Source organism: Theobroma cacao, chromosome 6, assembly GCF_053813885.1.
Source record: "Theobroma cacao isolate CCN51 chromosome 6, ASM5381388v1, whole genome shotgun sequence".
Classification (NCBI taxonomy): domain Eukaryota; kingdom Viridiplantae; phylum Streptophyta; class Magnoliopsida; order Malvales; family Malvaceae; genus Theobroma; species Theobroma cacao.
Window position 1 is genome coordinate 17,877,545 of NC_142644.1, and position 19,883 is coordinate 17,897,427.

General features: G+C 32.6%; 1 protein-coding gene across 13 annotated transcripts in view; it reads right to left on the reverse strand.

The window, feature by feature from the left end:
• LOC18595741 (protein UNUSUAL FLORAL ORGANS-like) overlaps positions 1–18,740 on the reverse strand; it is a 47,123-nt gene extending 28,383 nt beyond the window's left edge. The window contains exons 1-3 of one of the 13 annotated variants that reach the window (XM_088807377.1): positions 17,612–18,738; positions 13,419–13,498; positions 368–451 (exon numbers count right to left, since the gene is read on the reverse strand). In XM_088807377.1, coding sequence (XP_088663503.1) covers positions 368–451; positions 13,419–13,498; positions 17,612–18,668 — 1,221 coding nt within the window. In that variant the 5' untranslated portion in view covers positions 18,669–18,738. Of the gene's footprint in view, positions 1–367; positions 452–1,118; positions 1,239–6,441; positions 11,678–12,384; positions 12,551–12,678; positions 13,037–13,418; positions 13,499–14,136; positions 14,236–17,611 lie in introns of those variants that run through there. The other 12 variants (XR_016027059.1, XM_088807381.1, XM_088807378.1 and 9 more) reach the window with 12 other exon arrangements.
• Between the last annotated feature and the right edge of the window lie 1,143 nt (positions 18,741–19,883).

Below are 19,883 nucleotides of genomic sequence, written 5' to 3' on the forward strand. Positions count from 1 at the left end.
TGATTAATTAATATATAATCCACCATATAATAAAACTCAATAACATGATATGGCAATTTTGTAATTCGCAGTTTTTCAAGGCAACCAAACAATTCGCATTTCAATACAATTGCCAACTAGCCAATCATGCTCGATTTATCATAAGCCAGTCAATTTAAACAATCAAATTTGCCACAATTAACAGTCTCCGTGTACTCTATTTTTCAAAATCATTATTAATTCCAAAACAATTTATAATTTAATTTCATTGAAACTCATTTATTCATAAAACATGAAAATTTATCTTTTTAAATTCCTTTTTCCATAGAATTCATGAAAGCATCTAAAAACCACCCTAGATAATTAAAATGACAGTAAGTTTACTCACAATGTCCAGAATGTAGACTTTCGAAGCACTCTGTCTACTAGTCCTTGGATGCAATTTCCTTGCCTTTATCGGAGGACTCACCACCTTGACACAGTAAAAAAAAAAAATCGAGAATTTCACCAAGTTGGTACTAAATCAAAATTAAACTAATTTCGACTACTAATGCATGATATGGAATGCAAAAATGCACTGGTAACTATCTAAACTCAGTATTGGCCTAATTCGTCTTATCACCCGATTAAATTCCTAACGCGTCCGTTTAAACTCTAATTTAATTCTTTTCAGTTTCTATACCTCAATTGCACCCAAATTAACTTAATGTCCCTCAGTGTGGTGCAAATTATCAGTCCCAACAATAAATTACGAAAATACCCCTAGTGGGTAAAAATTCATATTTTTGCTTCGAAAATTTCTATTATTTTTCTAGGCCCATAATTCATTATTCCTTAACCAATTCTCCTAGAATAAAATCAGACCCATCCTCACTCACTACATGGTAAATTCAGCCATTAATGGTTGGGGGAGAAAATAAATTCTTTTCTTGTTGTTTTGTTTCTAAATATGCTAAACTAACTAAAAACACTAACATAAATTAAAATCAAATAAATCCAACAACTTTCTCTCTCCTAACCCATTTTTTCAGAATTGAATTCATCATGAAAACATGTAATTTAATCATGAAAAAAAAAGAGAAATGCTTGGGAATAAAAAAACTCAAGCTTAATAGAAAAATTTCACCTTTTTCACTTAATTTCCTTGAAAATTCACACTTTTTCTTTGATTTTTCTCTCTCTAGGGTTTTGTTTTTGTTTTCTCTCTCTTCTTGCTGGTTTGGCTGGCCATGGGGTGGAAGATGAGCTGATTTTTGTGCCTTTTAAAAAGAAAAATAATAAATTAATAAAGGCATGACACGTGGCATCATGTCATTGGTCCGTTTTTAAAATTTTAAAAATTTAAACATTTTATCTCCACCACATGTTTAGTCAAGGGTCAAAGATGAAGACAAAGGAAGACCATGTGCTGGAAAAAATATCCTGGTGGTGGAAAATTACAATTTTGCCCCTGAGGTGGCAAAATTATCATTTTACCCCTATACTCCAAATTATACCGAAATTAAAATTTTTCACTTCTAAACCTCAAATCATACTCCAATAAGTCAAATGGGGCCAAAAAATTCTTTTCTAAAATTCTCATTTTGTCCCCAAGTGGCAAATGACCATTTTGCCCCTAGTTAGTGAAAATTTCGATGTGACTCCAAATTGATCCTCAAACTCCAAATTACCATTTTCAGTCATCCATGAACTGTGAAACTCTTAATCTCACCTTAAAATTCCTATTTGATTTAGTTCGAGGATTAAATAAACTTTGTTGTACCTCTAGGTACAATACCGACTTTTATAAATTTTTTGGGACTCTCCTAGCATGCAATCATGCTATCATCACATGTATGTCATGAATAGTATTTTATAAAGTCAGGCTTTACAATTTCTATAAAAATATTATTTTTATTTCTTTATTTTCTTAACTTTGCTAGACTCAAACATATATAAATCACACAACTAAACTCAAAATCTCAAACTCACAGATTAACCAAAAGGAAAAAAACTAAAACTTACCTAGAAATAGCTTGAGACTACTAGGCTTTAAAGACTTTTAGTGTCACAACTCGGAACTCCCCATCGAGCCCGTGACAACCGTCGCGAAGCCTCGACAAACATTCTTCACCCCGAATGTCGATCGAAACCTTGCAAGGCTCTCGTATTAGCTTTCGCACTTCCCCGGTGAGCAATAGTTATCAAATAATCAAAATACGAAGGATTACAAATCATTTCCAAATCATAACATAACATTTTTTTTTGCTCACAGGGGCATTTTCGTCATTTTTGTCGAAAACCTCGAAACTTGCTAAAAATGTAGTAGGTAAGCAGAAAATATATATTTAATGATTTAAAAACAAATTAAGTATCTAAAACGTTCATTTGAAGTGAAAATTTGACCATTTGAATATAATAAAAATATTTAATAAAATAAATTATTTTCTTGTAAAATAATTTTCATAAAACTATCGGTACATAATTCTTATAGCGTGAAAGATAATTATATTCATATATACTATAAAGCAAATAACCAAAGCATAAAATTTCTTTTACAGTGACACGTGAGCCCACCTCTAACCAAAATGCATCGGAAGCTAAAAACCTACAGCTTTTACCGATTCGAGTCCAAATGAAGATCCTTACCAAAGTCAGCTAACTATGGAATTCCCTGAGCCTGAAATGTGAGGAAATGAGGGTGGTGAGATTATAAAATCCCAGTGAGTAAACAGATACCATCTAAACTATCTAAAGTCGAGCAAATGGAGACAATTAAAATAAATCATCATACTGTAATTTCATTACCTTTCAACTCATTTCAACCAAATAAAATCAATCCATAAAAATCGAGTAATCAACTTGGCTTATGAATTTTTTAAAACTTTGGCTAGTGCCAAAACTCATACTCGGTGATACCTTGCGCAGGGCATCCAACCGAGTCCGCCAAGGCTGTTAAAATTTCGTATACACTTAAAATATATTTTTACTTTGAGAAAATACAGTCGTTCCTTGGCGTTGGCTGAGTTCCTCTTCACGTGGTGGTTTAGCGTGAAGTGAACCCTAAGCTTTACCCTAGGAGATACCCTACGCGCCTCTCCGTTCGAGGTAATAATATAATGGAGTTTACCGTGCCCCTCTAATAGGCTGGTCCATGGAACCCTCTCTGCAGTAAATAATTAATATATAATCCACCAATCAATAAAATTCATTCTAGCATGACATGGCAATTTATCGCAACCTAGCCTCTCAAGGCTGAATACACAGTATAAATAATTCTAACACCAAAATCAGTTTAGCCATTCATGTTCATTTATTATCATAAGCCATTCAATTCAAAACCATAAATTTGCAACACAAACTAGCAGTCTCCAATTACTCTATTTTCAAAACCAATATTCGATTTTCCAGAAAATTTATAAAATCATTTTGTAAAATTACAATTTCTCTTAAAACATAGCAATTTACCATTTAAACCCATTTTCCATAAAATCACACAGTTGTATAAAACTACTCTAGATAATTAAGACGATAATAAGTTTACTCACAGTTCTAGGAGTCGATGTACTCTTAATCCTAGTCTCCAAGCACAATTTTTGTACTTTTACCAGTGTACTTTGCTCACCACCTATCCACAATGTAAAGCCCGACCTTATAAAATACTATTCATGACATACATGTGATGATAGCATGATTGCATGCTAGGAGAGTCCCGAAAAATTTACAAAAGTCGGTATTGTACCTAGAGGTACAACAAAGTTTATTTAATCCTCGAACTAGATCAAATAGGAATTTTAAGGTGAGATTAAGAGTTTCACAGTTCATGGATGACTTAAAATGGTAATTTGGAGTTTGAGGATCAATTTGGAGTCAAATCGAAATTTTCACTAACTAGGGGTAAAATGGTCATTTGCCACCTAGAGACAAAATGGGAATTTTAGAAACGATTTTTTTTACCCCATTTGACTTATTGGAGTATAATTCGACTTATTGGAGTATGATTTGAGGTTTAGAAGTGAAAAATTTTAATTTCGGTATAATTTGGAGTAAAAGGGTAAAATGGTAATTTTGCCACCTCAGGGGCAAAATTGTAATTTTACACCACCAGGATATTTTTCCTGCACATGGTCTTCCTTTATCTTCATCTTTGACCCTTGACTAATCATGCGGTGGAAATAAAATGTTTAAATTTTTAAAATTTTAAAAACGGACCAATGACATGATGCCACGTGTCATGCCTTTATTAATTTATTATTTTCCTTTTTAAAAGGCACAAAAATCAGCTCATCTTCCACCCCATGGCCGGCCAAACCAGCAAGAAGAGAGAGAAAACAAAAACAAAACCCTAGAGAGTGAAAATCAAAGAAAAAGTGTGAATTTTCAAGGAAATAAAGTGAAAAATGTGAGATTTTTCTATTAAGCTTGAGTTTTCTTATTCCCAAGCATTTCTCTTTATTTTCCATGATTAAATTACATGTTTTCATGATGAATTCAATTCTGAAAAAATGGGTTAGGAGAGAGAAAGTTGTTGGATTTATTTGATTTTAATTTATGTTAGTGTTTTTAGTTAGTTTAGCATATTTAGAAACAAAACAACAAGAAAAGAATTTATTTTCTCCCCCAACTATTAATGGCTGAATTTACCATGTAGTGAGTGAGGATGAGTTTGATTTTATTCTAGGAGAATTGGTTAAGGAATAATGAATTATGAGCCTAGAAAAATAATGAGAATTTTCAGAGCAAAAATACGAATTTTTACCCACTAGGGGTATTTTCGTAATTTATTGTTGGGACTGATAATTTGCACCACACTGAGGGACATTAAGTTAATTTGGGTGCAATTGAGGTATAGAAACTGAAAAGAATTAAATTGGAGTTTAAACGGACCCGTTAGGAATTTAATCGGGTGATAAGACGAATTAGGCTAATACCGGGTTTAGATAGTTACCAGTGCATTTTTGCATTCCATATCATGCATTGGTAGTCTAAATTAGTTTAATTTTGATTTAGTACCAACTTGGTGAAATTCTCGATTTTGTACTGTGTTAAGGTGGTGAGTCCTCCGATAAAGGTAAGGAAATTGCATCCGAGGATCAGTAGACAGAGTGCTTGGAAAGTCTGCATTCTAAACATTGTGAGTAAACTTACTGTCATTTTAATTATCTTGGGTGGTTTTTAGATGCTTCATGAATTTTATGGAAAAAGAAATTTAAAAAGGTAAATTTTCATGTTTTATGAATAAATGAGTTTCAATGAAATTAATTTATAAATTGTTTTGGAATTAATAATGATTTTGAAAAATAGAGTACACGGATACTGTTAATTGTGGCAATTTGATTTTTTAAATTGACTGGCTTGTGATAAATCGAGCATGATTGGCTAGTTGGCAATTGTATTGAAATGCGAATTGTTTGGTTGCCTTGAAAAACTGCGAATTTCAAAATTGCCATATCATGTTATTGAATTTTATTATATGGTGGATTATATATTAATTAATCACTGCAGTAAGGGGTTTCTGTGGACCAACCTTTTAGAGGGGCACGGTAAATCCCATTATATTCTTACCTCGAACGGAGAGGCGCGTAGGATATCTCCTGGGGTAAAGTTTAGGGTTCACTTCACGCTAAACCACCATGTGAGGGGGAACTCAGCCAACGTCAAGGAACGACTACGTTTTCAAAACAAAAACATGATTTATGTGAAATGTGAATTTTAATAGCCTTGGCGGTCTCGGTAGGATGCCTCGGCCAAGGTGTCCCCGAGAATGGATTTATGGCACAAGCCTAGATTTTTATGAGATTCATAAGCTTTTTACGTATTTTGAACGATATGTGTTCTAATTGTATAACCCAGTTTATGATGATTTACTTTATTGTCTCCATGTACTAAACTCTAGATGTTAATGATGATGTTTGTTTACTAATTGGGATTTTATAATCTCACCACCCTCCTTTCCACCCATTTCAGGTTCAGTATAGACTGTAGATAGCTGATTTCATCGAGGACTACAGTGGGATCTGCATTTCCCAAACCGTAGGTTCACAGTCCTCTTTACTTTTGTTTATTTGGGAGCACTATTGTTATTGTAAATTAAATTAAATATTTTGGCTTATTGTATTTAAGTATGTATAAATTTATTTAGCTTTTACGCTATAAAAATTATTCACGTATAACTCTATAAATATTGTTTTATAAGAAAATAGAATATTTTACTTAATATTTTTTTATTTTCTTATTATATTCAAATAACCATAATTTCATTTCAAATGAAGATTTTAGACTTTTAAACTCATTTTGAATATGAATTATGTGTTTTGTACTTGTATATTACGTTTTAGCCAGTTTCAAAATTTTTGAAAAAAATGACCAAAATACCCCTGTGAGACGAAAAATTAATATTTTATTTGTTTAAAGTTGGAAACAGCTTAAAATCTTTTAGAACACGATATTTGACAATGGTTGTTCACAAGGGAACAGAGAAACTGATAGTAAAGCCTTGCGGGGTTTCGGGTTGACATTCCGGGCAATAAGTGTCTACCGAGACACCGCGGCGGATGCCACGGGCTCGAAGGGAGTACCGGGTCGTGACACACAATGTACAATACATAATTCACTACATCAATGCTTGACCATTACAAAATCAATTCAGGCTCGGTATATATGCGTGATATGATATACAACTTATCCGACTACTATTTAAATGCGGTGCTGACCTAATTTGGCCTATTATCTTCAATTTAACTCCAAATCAATTCTTCTCACTTTCTACACTCCAATTATAACTAAATTACCTCCATGACTGTGAATGAGATTCAATTTATCAGTCTCGATAGTAAATTACGAAAATACCCTTAGTGGATAAAAAATCATATTTTTGCTCCGAAAATTCCCATTATTTTTCTAGGCTCATAATTCATCATTTCTTAACCAATTCTCCTAGAATGAAAATCAAATTTATCCTCACTCAACACATGGTAAATTCGGCCATTAATGGTTGTGGGAGAAAATAAATTCTTTTCTTATTGTTTTGTTTCTAAATATGCTAAACTAACTTAAAACACTAACATAACTTAAAATCAAATTAATCTAACAACTTTCTCTCTCCTAACCCATTTTTTTCAGAATTGAATTCAACATAATAACTCAATATTCAACCATGGAAATCAAGAACAAAAGCATGGGTAAGCTAGGTATCAAGGAGAACTAAAGAAATTCTAACTTACCTAACTTGTTTCCTTAATTTCTTCACTTTTTCTTTGAATTTTCCACCTAGGTTTTCTTGTTTTTCCCTTTGTTCTTCCTCTCTTTCTCTCTCTTCCTTGCTTGGCCGGCCATATGAAGAAAATGGGCTGATTTTATGCCTTTTTATAAAGAAACAATAAAATAATAAAGGTATGACACATGGCATTTTCTTATTGGTCCATTTTTAAAATTTTAATCCTTTTTATCTCCACCACACAATTAGTCAATGGTCAAAATGAGGATAAAGGAAGACCACGTGCTGGAAAAATGTTCTGGTAGTGGAAAATTACAATTTTGCCCCTGGAGTGGCAAAATTACCAATTTACCCTTTTACTCCAAATTATACAGAAATTAAAATTTTTCACTTCTAAACCTCAAATCTGACTCCAACAAGTCAAATTATAATCCAATAAGTCAAATGGGGCCAGAAAAAGCTTTTCTAAAATTCTCATTTTGTCCCTAGGTGGCAAATGACCATTTTACCCCTAGATAGCGAAAATTTCGGTTTGACTCCAAATTGATCCTCGAACTCCGAATCACCATATTAAACCATTCTGAGACTTTAAAATTCTTAATTTCATCGTGAATTCTCTATTTGATCTAGTTCGAGGCTTAAATCAACTTTATTATATCTCTAGGTACAATACCGACTTTTGTAAATTTTTCGGGACTCTCTTAGCATGCAAACATGCTATCCATCACATGTATGTCATGAAAATTATTTTTATAGAGTCGGGCTTGTCATCTTCTCCCCCACTTGGATCAACCATATGATCTTTCTTCATGACTGATTTCGACATCCGACTAAATATTAATATTTTAATATTCTTTCTTTAATAAAATATTATTTTATTTTAAAAATTTTATCTTGTCTCCTTGGTACCCAAAATACCTTATTATGCCTCACTTGACTTCCGAATCGCCTTTTATCTCACAAATTCTCCTACGATAAAATTATTATTTTCTCACTTTCGGAATATTTTATCCTAAACTATTCCTTTCGTCTTTTATCACTTTTAAACATTTTAATTGACCTCAATTTGCATTTGATCAACTTTATTTATCACCATATCAAAGTATGAGGTATTTCAATCTCCTCCACTTAAATAGAATTCGTCCTCGAATTTCAGTCGACGTTGCGTTATCAATCTCCTTCTATGATCCTACTCCTTGTTCCTTTTATAGGGACATTCAATTTATTCACCTCGTTCACCTTCAGTTCAATTAAATGCTTTATTTATGGCAATTATCATCCTTTGGAACCGGATCAGTAATACTTTTCACAACCATGATCTCTTATATCGAGACACTAAGCATGCCTTTGTCACCATTATTAAATTTGAACCATAACTCCAACTCAATTATACTGATTTTGATCACATATCATACTTACTTATGTATACCTAATCATTATTTTATTAATCTGCTCCATACCAAATTTCTCAACCTTGATTCATCCATCTTATACTAGTCCATACCCTTCCTTTAATAGAGTTCCATTAAGAACTTAAACAATCCAAGGTTTACCTTCAAAGTCATTCATAACTTTAATCATTCATTGCATGTCCGTTAACACTTTAACTCACTGACCTCCTCTAGCATTATTTCAAAATCTCTCAATTACTGAGAACAATTCTTCTCCTTAGTTAGTCAAATTATCAATTTCATATATACATGTGTACATGTATTTTCAAATGTCAACATCTCTCTTTATATATAGGAATCCATGTGTTCACATGCCTTAGACTACATTCCCCCTTTATTCATCCGTATCCCAATCCTAGTTTCAATATAATAATTCTTATAGTACATGTCAACCTTCTTATTATACTTGTATATAACTTCATATCATTCATATCATTTCCAACCATATGTTTGAGTTTCCTTATAATATATATCATTCATCACAATGTCATCTCCATTGAATTATAATCTATTATGCGTGTATGCTTTATAATCCTATTGATGCCTCAAAGATTTATCTCAACTTGATCATTGCATCTCATGCAATACCACAATTCCTAAGAGTCATCCTTTTGTCCTTAATCATCTTTCATGCCTCTATATTATCTTGTATCTTTCTTGCATTACGATATTGATTTGTCACTTAAGACTCGAACCCATTTGAATCATGTATGCCTTAAGCATTTTCGAATTCCAATTTTCATAATATATTAGGAAAGTTTCATTATCTGACTTCATTTTCAGGGTCAACTTCTATCATCTTTTGTTCCACTCCTTCATATGAACATAACATCATTCTTCCTTAACCAATTTATAAATTGTACTTGAAATTGTAAAACTTAAAACTAGATTCTCCTTAAGTATTTTTCAATATTAATACTAATATCACTCTCAACTTACAGCTTCCTTTTTATAATCACATAACTTAGTGCTAGCTTTAACGAGATCCAGAGTAAAACTTCTCTTGAGTATTTCCTTGGGAATATCTATCTTAAACTTATGTCTCACAGCATGTGATCCCTTAACTTGTGATTTAGCCATTAGGCTTCTCAACAAGTTTTAAAAATTTTACATTTCATACTTGCTGTGTATGATTAGAATCTCTTCTCAAAGATGGTTATGTATTCCTAAAACACTTACTCTTAAAGATATATAAATACGTACTCATCCATTCAATCCCTAACTCATCTTCACAGGTTTCTAGGGTGTCACACAATCAGCCTCATGTTGTTCCTAACTCTTGTCATTTTACTGTATCAAAACAGATATTACAAATTCTCGTAATGATATTCTATATAAACTGATTTTCTATACCAGTCTCGTAATTCTTCCTTCACACTTTCATTATTTGGTATCTCATCTCAATATAGTCATTTCAAGAATCTTTCAATTTTTTTCTTTTAATTATATGCCCATATACAAGGCAATAAAGAAGTTTTTCAATTCATTTGGGTAAACATTCTCTAGAATATTCAACACTCCTAGATAACAAAACACAATGACCAATAACCAAAATTCAATTTGTAAGCTCATTATCGTGTCACTCCCATCTTACTCATGCATCATAAGCGTGAGGTATTCAAAGCATTATAGCATTGAACAGTCAATGCTAAAGTACTGTAGCTATTGGAAATTTTCTCATCAAAGCTATTTGTCCGCATTCAAAGTCACCACATCAATCATTCTCAACCAGTGGTTTCCCTTCTAGATATATATCATGAGTTCCATAAGTATAGGTACCTTCTATTTTCTTGTCATACACACTAAGCCAGATTAATACTTTCATCTCATGTCATCTTTTGACGTTTATCAACATTCATAAAACTCCACCTCAAAACATCCTTTCCATACAGTGTAATAAATTCATGATACATATACCACTCCATACATAAGTTGCTTACTATCTACAACTTTCCTCAAATTTATTGTCATCCCTATCCAATTATCTTCTTTGTTTTATACTCCAATAATTTTATTGACTTTCGGTATAATTAACTACGAAAACAGCTCAGCTTCATCCTTACTTTATTCTCGCAATCCTTACTGAATCAAAATTTTATATTCCCCATATTCCATAATTTAACTTCATTAGGTTATATTTGGCCCAACTATTGCCTCATAGTGTCATAACATCACTGAATAACCCCCTTCATGCTTAAATTACAATCATTAACGTAATCACATTACCCATTTCGAATGTCATTTATAACCTTATTGCTTCATTCTATAACCTTTCTCAATAATTATATTACCAATTTATCCCTATCATACTAAAGATTTCCATATACCTTCAGTTACTTAAACAGCCATTTTATAATACATTCTAGTCATATACTTTTAAAAGCCAAACTATTTTTAATTCTTTGTACAAATAATTATTATCTCTTTTACACAACATCTACTTAGAGTTAAGGTAGTGTAAAATCTTACGAAAATATTACAAGTCCTTGGGATCATCATCTTAATCTGATCTTATCGGAAGATTCTACTCCGAGTCCTTCTGAAGATTCTCTTCCGAGTTTTCCTCCTCTTGAGATTTTTTTTTCCTTTGCTCCTCAATCCAGGCTTGTTGTATTCTCTTACGTTCCTCATCACTTATCGGTGCAGCATTTCTTCCACAACCAGGAAGAAAATGTCGTACAACGTTCACCACCCTACGGGGTTTACTTACCACTGTTACTTTCTCCTTATTCTTTTCTGGTTGTTCCCTTACATTTCTCCCACAGCCTGGTGGAAAATGTCGGACTACTGTCACGCTCTTCTTAGAACGAATACCTCATTCGGCTATCCTTAATTTCCCCCTTTCTTTAGCATATTCCTTAGATTCTCTCAAAAGGGAACCTCTCATGCTTACATTAATATTATTACTATCTGCACTTTTTGAACTACTCGGTTCGGCCTGCCATCGGCTCCTAGCAGTAGAATCTATCGATCCCTCGCTAATACTATGAGAGGTATTGAGACTACTACCTCTTCTAGACATGGTGTGTATGTCACCAGTGCACCTCAAAACCTATATGCAATCAAATAGTAATTGTTTAATTATTTATACATCTCAAAAGTAGGTAGATTTCTATATGTAGATGCATATATTCTATTCAATCTAACTAAACTTAACTTAACTTAACTTATCTTAACTTAACTGGACTTGGGGCCACGTAGTGTCAGTGTGGATTTCTTAAAACAACTTTAAAACCAAAGACTTTAAAATCCAAAGCTTTAAAACCAAAATCTTTGATCTTTAAACCATGCTCTGATATCAATCTAAATTGTCACGACCCGGAACTCCCCATCGAGCCCGTGACAACCGTCGCGAAGCCTCGACAAACATTATTCACCCCGAATTTCGATCAAAACCTCGCAAGGCTCTCGTATCAGCTTTCGCACTTCCCCGGTGAGCAATAGTTATCAAATAATCAAAATACAAAGGATTACAAATCATTTCCAAATCATAACATAACATTTTTTTTTTTGCTCACAAGGGCATTTTCGTCATTTTTGTCGAAAACCTCGAAACTTGCTAAAAATGTAGTAGGTAAGCAGAAAATATATATTTAATGATTTAAAAACAAATTAAGTATCTAAAACGTTCATTTGAAGTGAAAATTTGACCATTTGAATATAATAAAAATATTTAATAAAATAAATTATTTTCTTGTAAAATAATTTTCATAAAACTATCGGTACATAATTCTTATAGCATAAAAAATAATTATATTCATATATACTATAAAGCAAATAACCAAAGCATAAAATTTCTTTTACAGTGACACATGAGTCCACCTCTAACCAAAATGCATCGGAAGCTGGAAACCTACAGCTTTTACCGATTCGAGTCCAAATGAAGATCCTTATCAAAGTCAGCTAACTATGAAATTCCCCGAGCCTGAAATGTGAGGAAATGAGGGTGGTGAGATTATAAAATCCCAGTGAGTAAACAGATACCATCTAAACTATCTAAAGTCGAGTAAATAGAGACAATTAAAATAAATCATCATACTGTAATTTCATTACCTTTCAACTCATTTCAACCAAATAAAATCAATCCATAAAAATCGAGTAATCAACTTGGCTTATGAATTTCTTAAAACTTTGGCTCGTGCCAAAACTCATACTCGGTGATACCTTGCGCAGGGCATCCAACCGAGTCCGTCAAGACTGTTAAAATTTCGTATACAATTAAAATATATTTTTACTTTGAGAAAATACAGTCGTTCCTTGGCGTTGGCTGAGTTCCCCTTCACGTGATGGTTTAGCATGAAGTGAACCCTAAGCTTTACCCCAGGAGATACCCTGCGCGCCTCTCCGTTCGAGGTAATAATATAATGGAGTTTACCGTGCCTCTCTAATAGGCTGGTCCACGGAACCCCCTCTGCAGTAAATAATTAATATATAATCCACCAATCAATAAAATTCATTCTAGCATGACATGGCAATTTATCGCAACCTAGCCTCTCAAGGCTGAATACACAGTATAAATAATTTTAACACCAAAATCAGTTTAGCCATTCATGTTCATTTATTATCACAAGCCATTCAATTCAAAACCATAAATTTGCAACACAAACTAGCAGTCTCTAATTACTCTATTTTCAAAACCAATATTCGATTTTCCAGAAAATTTATAAAATCATTTTATAAAATTACAATTTCTCTTAAAACATAGCAATTTACCATTTAAACCCATTTTTCATAAAATCACACAGTTGTTTAAAATTACTCTAGATAATTAAGACGATAATAAGTTTACTCACAGTTCTAGGAGTCGATGTACTCCTAATCCCAGTCTCCAAGCACAATTTTTGTACTTTTACCAGTGTACTTTGCTCACCACCTATCCACAATGTACAATACATAATTCACCACATCAATGCTTGACCATTACAAAATCAATTCAGGCTCGGTATATATGCGTGATATGATATACAACTTATCCGACTACCGTTTAAATGCGGTGCTGACCTAATTCGGCCTATTATCTTCAATTTAACTCCAAATCAATTCTTCTCACTTTCTACACTCCAATTATAACTAAATTACCTCCATGACTGTGAATGAGATTCAATTTATTAGTCTCGATAGTAAATTACGAAAATACCCCTAGTGGGTAAAAAATCATATTTTTGCTCCGAAAAATTCCATTATTTTTCTAGGCTCATAATTGATCATTTCTTAACCAATTCTCCTAGAATGAAAATCAAATTTATCCTCACTCAACACATGGTAAATTCGGCCATTAATGGTTATGGGAGAAAATAAATTCTTTTCTTGTTGTTTTGTTTCTAAATATGCTAAACTAACTTAAAAAACTAACATAACTTAAAATCAAATTAATCTAACAACTTTCTCTCTCCTAACCCATTTTTTTCAGAATTGATTTCATCATAATAACTCAATATTCAACCATGGAAATCAAGAACAAAAGCATGAGTAAGCTAGATATCAAGGAGAACTAAAGAAATTCTAACTTACCTAGCTTGTTTCCTTGATTTCTTCACTTTTTCTTTGAATTTTCCACCTAGGTTTTCTTGTTTTTCCCTTTGTTCTTCCTCTCTTTCTCTCTCTTCCTTGCTTGGCCGGCCATATGAAGAAAATGAACTGATTTTATGCCTTTTTATAAAGAAACAATAAAATAATAAAGGTATGACACATGGCATTTTCTTATTGGTCCATTTTTAAAATTTTAAAGTTTTAATCCTTTTTATCTCCACCACACAATTAGTCAATGGTCAAAATGAGGATAAAGGAAGACCATGTGCTGGAAAAATGTTCTGGTGGTGGAAAATTACAATTTTGCCCATGGAGTGGCAAAATTACCAATTTACCCTTTTACTCCAAATTATACCAAAATTAAAATTTTTCACTTCTAAACCTCAAATCTTACTCAAACAAGTCAAATTATACTCCAATAAGTCAAATGGGGCCAGAAAAAGCTTTTCTAAAATTCCCATTTTATCCCCAGGTGGCAAATGACCATTTTACCCCTTGATAGCGAAAATTCTGGTTTGACTCCAAATTGATCCTCGAACTCCGAATCACCATATTAAACCATTCTAAGACTTTAAAATTCTTAATTTCATCATAAATTCTCTATTTAATCTAGTTCGAGACTTAAATCAACTTTATTATATCTCTAGGTACAATACCGACTTTTGTAAATTTTTCGGGACTCTCTTAGCATGCAAACATGCTATCCATCACATGTATGTCATGAAAATTATTTTTATAGAGTCGAGCTTGTCATCTTCTCCCCCACTTGGATCAACCATATGATCCTTCTTCATGACTGATTTCGACATCCAACTAAATATTAATATTTTAATATTCTTTCTTTAATAAAATATTATTTTATTCTAAAAATTTTATCTTGTCTCCTTGGTACCCAAAATACCTTATTATGCCTCACTTGACTTTCGAATCGCCTTTTATCTCACAAATTCTCCTACGATAAAATTATTATTATTTTCTCACTTTCGGAATATTTTATCATAAACTATTCCTTTCGTCTTTTATCACTTTTAAACATTTTAATTGACCTCAATTTACATTCGATCAACTTTATTTATCACCATATCAAAGTATGGGGTATTTCATTTAGGCCTCCTTCTGCGTGCTACACGAATCTAGCCTTTTTCCTTTAATACACTTCCCAAGCCTCCAGCTCTCCCTCTATTCTCTAAACAGCACTCTTTTACTCCACTTTTGCTTCTAAAACCAAAACGGTGCCGTTTGATAGAGAAACCTTAGTCAACAAACCCATTTTCCCATCTTCCTTTCTCTCTTCTTTTTCTCACTTTCTCTTTTTGTTTCTCTTTCTAACCACCGATTCCCCTACTTTTCTCTAAGCTTTTCCTTCCTCACCCTCCTTTCACTGCCGGCAAAGTCTAGATCGGTCCAAATAACTCCAATCTTCCCTCCTTTTGCTAGCTGTGCAGTCACCAAACCCCCACAATATTACTTTGCCAGCCTTCTACCATCAAAATCCCTCACTAAAATCGAAAATAAAATAAAATAAAATAAAAAAATCCCTAAAAACTCAAACTAAAAAAGATCCTTCAACCAAGCTACTCTGCTTCTATACTTTATCATTGTCTATTTTTTTATGGGTTTTTTGTTTGTTTTGGGGTTGATTTCGGCTGCTAAACTAAAGTTTTTTTTTTGCGTTTGCTGCTGTTGTTTTTTGATTTTTTGCTCCCGAATGCCCCCCTTTTGTTGTGCTACAATGGGGTTTTTATACCCCATTCTTCGTGCTTCATTCTGCAGGCTCCATTCCACTACACTGCCAGATGCGAAAAATTCGCGTCTGGCACTGTAGTGGTGCCTGGTACTAGCATAGCGTCCGCGCCCTGCCAGTACTTTTTTTTTTCTTTTCGTTTTTAATTTTTTTTTGTTTCGTTTCTAATTATTTAATTAATTAATTTTTAATTTTTTTATTTATCTAAGTAAAATTACAGTGTCTACAATATAGAAAAAAAAAAGCAAACAAAACTTTCAAAAATAATAAAATAAAGCAAACAAAACTAATAAAAGTATTCATCCCATTTCTTGTAATATGAAAATATCTAAATAATTTTTTAAAAAAAAATTTGTAATATGAAAAATAAATTTAAAAGTAATAAAAGATTTCTTGTAATATGAAAAAAAAAGCAAACAAAACTTTCAAAAATAATAAAATAAAGCAAACAAAACTTTCAAAAATAATAAAATAAAGCAAACAAAACTAATAAAAATATTCATCACATTTCTTGCAATATGAAAATATATAAATAATTTTAACAAAGATTTTTTGTAATATGAAAAAAAAATTAAAAAGTAATAAAAGATTTCTTGTAATATGAAAAAAAAAAGCAAACAAAACTTTCAAAAATAATAAAATAAGGCAAACAAAACTAATAAAAGTACTCATCCCATTTCTTGTAATATGAAAATATATAAGATTTCTTGTAATATGAAAAAAAAAAGCAAACAAAACTAATAAAAGTATTGATCCCATTTCTTTTCTTGTTATATGAAAAAATAAAAGCAAACAAACTAATAAAAGTATTGATCCCATTTCTTGTCATATGAAAATATATAAGATTGCTTCAAAACTAATAAAAGTAATGAAGCCATTGTTAAATTTCTTGTAATATGAAAAAAAAAAAAGTGCAAACAAAACTTTCAAAAATAATAAACTTTCAAAAATAATAATAAAAAAAACAAACAAAACTAATAAAAGTATTGATCCCATTTCTTGTTCTAATAAAAGTATTGATCCCATTTCTTGTAATATGAAAATATACAAGATTGCTTCAAAACTAATAAAAGTATTGATCCCATTGTTAAATTTCTTGTAGTATGAAAAAAAAAGTAAACAAAACTTTCAAAAATAGTAAAAAAAGCAAACAAAACTAATAAAAGTATTGATCCCATTTTTTGTAATATGAAAATATATAAGATTGCTTCAAAACTAATAAAAGTATTGATGCCATTATTAACCATTGCTTTTTGTTTTTTCCCATTTCTTGTAATATGAAAATGTTTTTTTTTTCATTTTTTCCCATTTTTTGTAATATGAAAATATAAATTTTTGTTTTTTCTTTCAAAAATAATAAAAAAGAAATTTCTTGTAATATGAAAATGTTGTTTGGGTGTTACCTTTTCTTGTAACATGAAAGTATACATTTTTGTTTTTTCTTTCAAAATAATAAAAAAAAAGTAAACAAAACTAATAAAAGTGTTGATCCCATTTCTTGTAATATGGAAATATACAAGACTTTTTTTTGTTTTTTCCCATTTCTCTTTTCATTGTTCTATTTCAGCTTATAGATGACTCATCACTTGCAAGTAGCAAATTGCAGCTCCAAAAATAATAGTAATAAAAAAGCAAACAAAACTAATAAAAGTATTGATCTCATTTATATACTTAAAAGGCAGGATGGAGCAAGATTTGGGTAAAGGAACACACCTTTAATTTGCAAATTTTGCACTTGTTTGTCCCTAATGAAATGACACCCTTCAACCCAAAACCATTCCCATCTAACCTTTTCCTCAATTTCTCTCCAAACTACCATTCCTGACCCAAATTCCCTGTACAAGCAAATGGCCCCCTCACTGCCCACACATTTAGTACTACCCCAACTCCTCTTCCCACCCAAAAACTTTATCCCCAATTCAATAGGCACCTTCTCAATTAAGCCCCAACCATCTCCCTCCGTCAGCTCCCATATACATGCGTCCTCTCCACAAGTGCCGCCGACAAGTGTCAACCTCCCATTGCGCCACAACAGTGCAGCAAATTCCAGCCTGTCTGCCATCGGAACACTCAATTCTCGCCATGTGTGGGAACCGAGATGGAACCCCATCACACTGTAAGCCCTGGCTGAAGTCATCCAATACAATACTCCGTCGGAGTATACACTCTCATTCGGTGTCCAAACCGTTAGTCTCACTGCAAATTCCACAGGCATGAACCCCATGATATGCCACGCGTCATCCACTGAGTCATACATTTCCAGCGTGGCCTCATACGTGGCACCGCCACGCGGTGCTTCGGACATCCCACCTGCCACGTAAACTCTAAAATCTGGATTTGGACCAGGTTGGCCTGGCTCTAATATTACAACACCAACGGCTGGATTGGTCCTAGTGATGTTTAACATTGGAAGGTACTTAAATTGCCTAGTAAACGGGTTACATAGAGCTAATTGAAGGATTGTACAATTCGTTGGCCTTACAAGGATGAGGGTACCAATAGATGCAACTGGTCGAATCGGGTCGGGCAAGAAATCAAGTGAGAGCATGTGCCACTTGTCGACCACCGGATTATGGACATAGCAGCATTGGCCACGGTTGCGAGTTGGCAGAGCCAAGAACCAAGCTTGGTGGTGTTGAGGCAGCGTCGAGGGGTACGTCCTGGCACACGTGTGCCATTGCCGGCAAGCCGACCTGGCACATGCCAAGGAGTCTGGGGAGAGGAAGGAGAAGATTTTAGCTAGAACATCAAAGGGAAGGGTGCTCCACATTTGTGCAGAAAAGAGAAGAAAAATGGTGGCAGATTTTTTCCAAGTTCAAGGCATAGAGGAGTTTATATACGGTTGGTGTAGGTTGGGATAGTCACCAGGCAATTATTGGAGGGTGAATTATTGGACCATACGGTATTGAGATGTGTGACCCACATCGACTATATTCTCTGACCCACATGTGAGTCTGCTGGCTTTCATTTGTTTCCTTGTACCTTTTATTCATATAAAAACATAGTGGATGGTCCTCGGAAGAGCCCAAAGGGCAAGAGAAAGAGAATAAAAATGGACAAAATCTCTCTCCCCATTTGCACCAATCTCTTTGAACTTATGCTTTTGTAGCCATTAATCTTGACTTTGGTACTAGGTTGGTCCCTAACACATTTTATTTATTTAAGATGCTCATCATAATATGCTAAAGAGTTTATAAATACTAAAATTCGGCCACGTTAAAGTAATGATGCTATGTTTACTATATGTCATGATTATTATTAGCAGAAATTGGTAAAAATATGTTTTGTATAAGTAAAAGAGAACTCTAAGTTCCTCCTTTGAAGATAAGATGAGACAACCACGCCACAGCGACAGCTTAGGAGTAATGATGTTGATTCCATGGTTATCATAATCAGAAGGAGCCCTCTCTCTAATTAATTACTGTTTTTCCTTTTTTGCTTTTAATCATGAAGACAATTAGACAAATTAAGCATTATGAAATGGTGGCTTACTTAACTGAAAACTACATGTATTCTTATTTTTCAATTATGGGAAAATTTTGGGATATTGGCATCATACTCATAGTTAGAGCATTTTGTGATATAAATATTTTACTTCATAGCTTTTACCGCGTAGAAAATTTAAGGTATAATATTAAAAAAAATCTTAAATTATTAAAAAAATTAACATTTTTACTTTTTATGTTAGCATCATGTGAATATAAAATAATAAGTGATATTATGATTATTGATAATTAATGAATCATTAATCATAAAGACACATGTGATCTTAAATAAAAATATAAAAACTTGATTAAGTGTAATAAACGAATAAAAATTTATTTAAATGATTTAAAAATATTTTCAAATATTATGACTAAATATAACTTTATAAGATTCTTTGTTTCTACCTTATTTACGATGTTTTTTAAGATGTGAAATTCTCTACAAGATTAGTAAACAAACAAACAAAATTTGGTCACATGCTAAGCCTGGGATATTAATT